The 8,416-nt window shown below is 44.1% G+C and overlaps 1 protein-coding gene across 2 annotated transcripts in view; it reads left to right on the top strand.

Moving 5' to 3' along the window:
* The first annotated feature begins 754 nt into the window (after window positions 1–754).
* DCBLD1 (discoidin, CUB and LCCL domain containing 1) overlaps window positions 755–8,416 on the top strand; it is a 71,654-nt gene continuing 63,992 nt past the window's right edge. The window contains exon 1 of one of the 2 annotated variants that reach the window (XM_082475196.1): window positions 755–1,002. In XM_082475196.1, coding sequence (XP_082331322.1) covers window positions 891–1,002 — 112 coding nt within the window. In that variant the 5' untranslated portion in view covers window positions 755–890. The remainder of the gene's footprint in view (window positions 1,003–8,416) is intronic. The other variant, XM_082475195.1, reaches the window with a different exon arrangement.

Below are 8,416 nucleotides of genomic sequence, written 5' to 3'. Positions count from 1 at the left end.
CTTTTGCACACCTTGTCCGTTTTCTTGTCCCCCGCCTTCCGCTTTCCCAAGTCCCATTCACTCTCCGAGTCTCAGCTTAGATGCCACTTTTTAAGTGAGGCCTTTCCTGTCTGATTCCTACCTGCAGTCTCGTCACCCGCCGTCTAATTAGATCTTGCTGAATGGGCTCCGCTAGCACTATTTGTCACCGACTGCGATTTGCATTTGCATACTTGCCTTATTATTTTTAATGTCTGCAAGTGTCACAAGGGTTTAGCACTGTGCCTGGGAGGCACACTTTTGGAACCTAGTAACTTTTGAATGAATGAAGGAAGGAACTTGAACTGGATTTTGTCACCACCATCATCCTACCGTGGCAATATTTCGAGTCCCCCAGTGCTACTGTCTATGGCATGCCCACCCCTGTAGGGCTGGCAAAGCCCTGGAGGAGAGTAGGCTTTCTGGCGCTCCCACCACTCTCTCAGGAACTCTGGGGACGACCCGGGCACAGCGCGGCTGGGGACAGGTCTCAAGGCCAGGAGTCCTCCGGACTCCCAGGTTCACGTGCACTGGGGGAGGAGGGGCGGAGGAAAAGGAGAGCGCGAGCGTGGAGCGCAGGGTACCTAGAGGGGAGCGCGGGCCGCGCCCGGTACGCCCACGCCCCCGCGGCCAGCCGCCGCCCCGGAGCGACTTCCTCCTTGGGGGAGGGCGCGCGGAGCGGGGCGGGGCGGGAGACGCCCCCGCCGGGCTGGGCCCCGGGCCGCCCCAATGAGATTCGGTGCCGGGCCGCGGCTATGCCCAGTCCCGGCGCCGCGCTCGGCCGCTGAGGAGGCGGCCGGCCGGGGCGGCGGCGGCGGCGCTGCGCGCGCCAAGGGGAAGCCGAGCCTGCCAAGCTGGCGCCCGGCGGGGCCATGGTGGCCGGCGCCCGCGGCGGCTGCGCGCAGGCGGGGGCTGCTCGGCGCGGCCTCCTGGTCCTGCTGCTCGCTGTCTCCGCGCCGCTCTGGCTGCAGGCGGAGGAGCTGGGTGAGTGGAGCGCGTCCGGCGGGCGGCGCACTGGGCCTGGAGGGGACCGCGCGCGGGAGGCGGTCGGGGTCGCAGCCTGCGCCCTGCGGAGTCCGGCTCTCTCTGGCCGATGGCGGCTCGAGTGTAAAATAAGTTAACTGCGTTCCGTTCGCTCCCAAACAAGAGGACCAGCTTGGCGCCTCCCCACTTTCTCTCTCCGCAGCCCCGCTCACTTAGTTTCCAGACTTCCTTCCTGAAGTGACATGGCCCAGGGGTCGCGAGCTGACGACCCCAGGCTTAGGGGAGAGTCCTGTGCGGGGAGGCCCCTCTCAAGCCTCCTTTTGACAGAGTTGCCCGGCATTTGGGCGGCCGGGCCCTCCCGGTCGCCTCGCTTCCCTGCGCGGCTGGAATCGTAGCGTGTGAGTTTGTGGCTTGCACGGAGGGTCGGGAAGGGTTTCCCTGAGGTCCCCCTGGGAAGCCGGCAGTCCCACCGCGCCTCCCGTCACGAGTGAGCTGCTTGCGCCCCGACTTGGAACCCTGTGGCTCGGCTCCTTCTTGGGTGTTTGAGCGAGTCGACTCCCGACCAGGCTGATCTGTCTCTGGACCTGGTCCTTGGCTTCAAGTTGGACCTAATTAGCCCACAACCGAGTTTACTGCGGCATAGCCACCAGATGAGGGCAGTTAGCCGTTTTACCAGCTGTAGGCAAATCCTTGTAATTTAGTTCTTTATTGATCGCAAGGGGCAGCTTTCTGCGGATTTTTTCAGTTCTTGTTTCCCTCCTCCCTTACTTTTGCCTCTCTACGACTGAGGTTATTTAATGGCAGTGCATCTAGCCAGAATATTTGGACTGCCCCCGTGCCCCCGCCCCGTGTTTTCTAATGAGACAAGAATCAAAACTAAGCCAAATGCTGGCGTTTTTTTCACTGAACCATGTATTCCCAGTCTGAAACATTGATACTCAAGATGTTGGTAGTGGTTCCTAAGTTTGCGTGCATACCGATTTGTTAGGAAAGAAAAAAAAGCTAAAGTTTAGACAAACTGTATCTTGGCACTGTAGCAGAATGCTAGGAATATATCGTAAAATATAAATACGTATGCTTTTATTTAAAATGTACGATTTTGATCATGGGTGTTTTAAGCGCTTAAATGTTTCTCAGGTCACTGTTTGAAGAGGCACCTTCAATACTGTACATCTATGAATAGATCCAACAATGTGTCCCTGTACTAATCTGGCCAGAGCTGTCACCCATCTTTCCAAATGAAGTTTCAGATGTCATATGGCATCCAGGCTGTTAACTTTATAGAGCAGTTCTCTGGGAAGACGTGTGATTGCTTAGATTCTTAGAGCTTCAAATTTGAGACTTTACTGCACATGATTGATGGAAGAAGATGTCATGTTTCGGTGAAGCATCCTATATATTTAGGATGTTAAAAGAACCGATCGCAAAAGAAGTAAAACTTAGATTTGGCACATTTACTGAAAAAAATCTACGAACTCGAGTTCTGATACCTCATGAGTGAAGAGGCATAATCAGTGTTTTTTGAGTATTTCTCACATCTGTGGTTTTCCCAATTAGCCCTTGGTCACTTATTTTTCAAGTTTTCATAAATTTAAGCATGCAGAACCATTTTAGGTTTTGAAATATGCTACTGGATGTACAGTTAGATGGTGGTCATCCATGATATTAGTGCTCTCAATGTTTAGAAGGCAAGAGGGTAGCCTTAGCATAGCAGTCTGGTTTTGGTGAGAAGACACCATTTACTACATTTTACCTCCGTTGTCCTTGGAGTCAGCTTAGTCTGCTGCTGCTTGGCTCCCCAGCCTAGCTGATCACCACTCTCTCCAGGAGCTTTATAAAGCTCCAGACCCGTACTATGAATCACACCATCCAGTGAGTGGGGCCTGGGAATATGCGACTTTAAAAAATGCCCACAGGTAATTCTGATTCAAATCAGCATTGCGATGGTGGAAACATCTGATAATGTTAGGGTTATGGTAAAGTGCTACTGCTGTCTGTGTCATAGACAATTTAATATTAGACTTTTATTCATTGTGTTATATTTCAGGAAGTAAATGTGATACATTAATCTGAATATTGGTAAGCCTAGTCAATGAAATTATTCAAAATTTTAAAGACAGAGTCTGGTGACCCCTGAAGCTATACTAGTTCCTTTTTAAGGCTGCTACTTGCCTATGTGGTATTTTTGCTCAATTTATTTTTTTTTAAAAAAAGTCCATTCTTCCTGTATTCACAGCCGGCCAGGCCCCAGGCATTAGGGCGTGTTGAGCAGAATATGGGTTGATTTTAGCTCCTTCTTGTGCCCTGCTCCTCTGGATCCGCTTAACTGAAGTTAGATATTTACACAGATTGTTTCACATGATTTTGACTTTACATAATATCACATGTAAATTGATCATTAGCATTGATTAGATTTGTATAAATCCATAGGCTTGGGCTTAGGTCTTATTCCCTTGATTATAAGTTTTGTGGAATAAAATACCCTTAATTCATGTGAGGAATTTGTGCTAACTAAAAATCCCTGATTCTCTCTTCACCAAAATATTTGGAAATGGATATTAAAATTTTCCTCCTTCTGATTTAAGTATTAGAAGAATAAAAATAAGCAGTTAATCTCTGAGGAAACTTCTAAGAGTAGAATTAGACACAGAAAAATGGATTAAAAAATTCTGCCCACCTCTAACTTTTTACTTTCGGAAGTTCTGTTTTTAAGCCGTCACTCCTTTATATTTGGTTCAGCAGGGGACAGCTGATGTCTGATGTTTGGGGTGAGTGGCTTTTTAAAAAGTAGTCACAAGTTTGTTCTGGCACCTTCTGCATCAGTGCTTGCCTTCACCCCAGATTTTCCTTCATCTTGAAGGCCTGCGATTCGGTCAGCCTGGGATACTTTAAGTTCCTGAAGGCAGCCACTGGGATTGTCTTTATCTTCAGAGCACCTGACTAATAAATGTTTCTTGAATTGAACTGAACAATCTTTTTGTATTAGGAGATATTTTCAAATTATGTCCTAATTAGTGGAAACTAAGTAATAGAGTCTACCAAAGTTCTTTATAAAGGTACATCTGGTACTTCCACTAACTAACTTTGTTTAGCAAGCCCAGCTCTCTTGGCATGCTTATTTCTATATGTCAGGATGCCTTTTAAATGCAAGTACAGCAGAAAGAAGGGAACATGGCCAGCAGAACAATATGTACCATGTCTTTTGGCTCTATTAGATGTAATTTGTAACACACTCTGAAACATGAAGTTATACCATATACAGTATTACAGGGGGAAAAAAAGTTGTGCTAAAGGATTCATTAAACACATCAAAGGATGTTATTAAAGCAGGATTTGAACTCTGAATAGTGTCTCAAACTGTACTTATTAACTTTTCATAAGTTGAACCCTTTCACCTTCGGGTACTGGAACAGACTTGAAAATCATATAAAAAACCACAACTTGGAAATAAGCAAGACATTTGACATTTATAAGAAACTATGTTTTTATTTTTAAGATGCAAGGGGAGATTAATTGCAGCGTTTAGTGAAGGTTTTAGTCATGTTAAGGCAGGGGCGGGGTGAGGGCTTGTTAAGGGAAATACTTCCTATGGAGTTTTGCACTTACTGCCATGCGTGTCCTAAAGCATAAATGCAACTCTGTGCCTATTAGAGGGACCAGTTGCTTTGAATTTGTAAGGAGATAATACACGATACCTATTTGGAATTGCATTTAGCACAAAGAACTCAATAAATGCCAGCTCTCTTCCTAATCATTACTGTTTATTACTCTTAATTTGACAAATACGGGGACCCCTTTGTTCTGCCTCCCCAACTGCCTCTCGGACCTCATTCTCTACCACACTCCCCCGCATCCCCAGGCATACTGACTTTCTTGCTATTTCTCAGTGGTATCAGGGACCCTTCTACCTCAGAGCCTTTGCATGTGCTATTCCCTCTGCCTGGAACAGGCTTGCCCCAAATGTCCACGTGACTCCCTTCTCCTTCGATCTTTGTTCAAATATTGCCTTCACAGGGAGAATGGCCCTAACCACCTGGAACCCTCTCGCCTTCCCCAGAACTCCACATTCCCCCTCCCTGCTTGAAGTTTTCTCTTGGGCGTTTACCACCTTCCAACAGAGTCTATAATTTATACTTACCTTTCTTGTCTGTCTCCCCACTGTGAGAAGTTAAGGTCCATGAGAAGCTATGTGCCTTGACCAGTGGCCAGCACATGATGGTGCTCAGTAGGGAATGGGTGTCTTCTCCCCCCTCAGTGAGGATGGGGGGAGAAGACAGTGAAAACACAGCTCCTGCCCTGTTGTTAAAGACTCAGCGCTGACTCTAGTTGAGAATCACAACCGCAACAAGACAAAGTAATGAAGTTGTATGTCTAGTCCAAGTGTTGTTTGTAAACAAAAAGTCTGAAAATATGGATTTAAAATAGAGGAACTCATTCTGGTATATTCAAAGTCTGGCATTGAAGATGAAAGGAAAAATATTGCCAGACTTTCAGATTCTTTTTCATTAGACTACGGAGTAATTTTGCCTTTTTGCAACTGAAGAGTCGTGTTGATGTCATCTTCCAGATGTTCATTCTCTGCTTTGTATATAAAATTTAAAAAAATAGTTGTTTGCCCTGGGGGTGCAGGGATAGGAGAGACTTAACTCATGAGGAAAAACAACCACATGGTGATTTTTAACCCAATGTGGAAATAAATTCTAACTATGACCCCTAGTATGATGGATCCGGAACCAACTGCCAAACTTGCCTTTCAGTGGGAGTTGAAGAGGATAGGGGTTTTTTTTTGGGGTGGGGGGCGGGGAATGGGAAGAAAATAGAAGGAAAGTCTACGCTTTGCGAGAGCAAAATGAAAGAGAGCTTTTTTATTCACCACCAGCACCGGTTATAGTGCCTGGCTGATAACAGGCTCCAGATAACTATTTCCTGAGTCGGTGCATGAACGCTTGTGGCTGAGGTTTGAGAGAATGAGGTGAAGGGTAGTAGTCACTGAAGTGTTTTAAACAGAAATTGCATACATGACTATTGTGATGTCTTTAGACACACCGTACATGTATTCAAGAAAATAACTAAATTCAACTCTGAAAAGAGTTGGGAATCTCAGAGACTCCTTTCCAGGTAATACCAGCAAAGCTGCCATAAGTTAGGTGCTGGCCGTCTTGAGGATAGAGGAGCAGGTGGTCTTTGGTCCCCTAAAATCTGCAGGTGCTTATACATTGAGGGCAGCAGGACCCTGCTTTACCTTGAAGATCCCTTGGGGACAGTGTTTAGGCATTTGTGACATTAGCACTGTGTTGAGCCATGTAGTCCTATATGCCTTGACTGTTTAATGCCATTTCTGTTTAGTCTGTTCATCTAGTTTTCATAGACTATCTCCTTGGATGTTCTAATACCCCGTATTTACAGAAATGTCTTTGTCTTGTATTGATATATGCTTACATATGGTCATTTTAATTTTATATGGCTCCATTTCATGACTGAGAGTGTTTAGTGGATGTACCTAGAGGTTGTGTGTAAATGATTTTTATGGAGCATTCTATTCTTGAAAAAAGAAAAAGGAAAAAAAAAACTTTATTTCACTATTATTTCTGACAGAGATCAGAAGTCCAGTTAAATTCAAAGTGCCAGTGCATAAAATTTCCTACAGGGAAAGTGGTAAACATCTTCGTGGGTCTCACTTAATTTTTAACTGGCTGAGTGGATTTAATTCAGCTTTTTTTTATTGCTTTTCACAAAAGCAGATTGAAATGTGGTTGATTTCAGTCCAAAGGAGGAAACTTTTGAGACTTAATAGCCCATGAGCCCACTGGGACATGAGATCTGTTTATTGAATTGCTCCCACTCTGAGGAGTTTAGAATGGAGGCTGCTTATTGTGAGAATTACATGGACCAAGATTTGCCTTTTTCTTCCCCCTAGTCTAAAATAGAAGATAGCCAACTCTACAGATAAATGGTGCTGTACCTGCTGTTAGTGCTAGCTCAAAAGGGTCTAAAAATCTTTGAGACCCTCTTGCCTTTTGGGTAGGAAATTCTTTTTCCGCCCATCTTTCTTCTTACTTTTCCTTTTTCATCCTCTTTGCTACAGTTACTGTGCTATATTATTAAGATCTTAACAAACACACTGCTTTTCCCCTGAGGTATTTAAAATATATTGAAGACTTCATGGCATTTCTCCCCTAATACTCAAGTCATATTTCCCCAGTTAACCTTAACATGTCTTTTGGCTATTGGTTTGTTCAAACAAAGTCCACACATTGCAGTTAGTTATTACGTCTCTTTAAGTCACTTTTGATCTACCACTGATCCCCACCCACATACATTTTATTTTCCTGCAAGGAAGTCAGATTCAATTGTCTGGTGACACAGCTCACATCCTAAATTGACTTACTGCTTCTGAGTGGTGTGTCTTTTACTTGCACCATCCCCTAACGTATAAACCTGAATTACACCTACAGGTTTGATTAGATTCAGGTTAAGTGTTTTTGGTAAAAGTACCTCAAGGTGCCATGTACTGCTAATTGTATCACAACAAGATGCATATATTATGATTGTTATTATTATTGCCCCCCCATTTCAGTGATGCTGAGAATGATCAGTGACTTCAGGAAGTGACAACTCAATCCATCCTTTATAAAGTTGCCTTTTCCTATATGACCTGGAAGTAGTCTGTGGGATAATAGTCTCGCGCTCACTCAGACTACTCTTCCCCATCAACATTTCACTCAGTGGTTTAAGCATCTATTGATCATTATTGTTTGACCAATCAGATATTTTTTATGTAAATAACATTTTAAAACCTTACCTTCATCTATATTTTTTTATCAGGTGGTTTTTTGTTTTTTGGGATTTTTTTTGCATCTAATTGAATTGAATTGAATCCCGACAATTCTGAGAGCTGTTGAGGGAACTGAGATTCAGAGAGATTGAATCATTTACCCCAGATGCATTCACTTTATGTGCCTAAAGAGGGGCTCAGGTGCCTGTCCTACAATTCTAAATGCCGTATGATGGTCTTCTGCCCCTCATCTTCAAGGGACGTTCATCCAGGTGAGATCAAATTCAAGAAAAGAAGCCTTGGAGGAACACAATTTCAGGGGGTTATTTATGCAATAAAGTTTTAAATTAATAGCCTTTGGCTTCTCTTAGAGATGATTACAATTGCTACAGAAATATTAAGACTTTTAAAACTCCCAATTAGTAGCTATTGTGCTTTAATCCACTGTGATACATTTAGCAGTGCAGAACACAGAATGTGCAAAGGCTATACAATTTTCAGGACCATGCAACGTGATATGAATTTTATGATTTATTTATTTTTCTCTCAACTCTTATGTTTTGTACCTCATTCGATGAGTGATAAAATGCCATCTCTTTCCCAACTGAGATTTGCTATTTTCTGGTTAGTTAACATTGA

Source organism: Balaenoptera physalus (genome assembly GCF_965194825.1).
Source record: "Balaenoptera physalus genome assembly, chromosome: 9".
NCBI classification, from domain to species: domain Eukaryota; kingdom Metazoa; phylum Chordata; class Mammalia; order Artiodactyla; family Balaenopteridae; genus Balaenoptera; species Balaenoptera physalus.
This window is presented reverse-complemented; position numbering and strand designations above follow the sequence as displayed.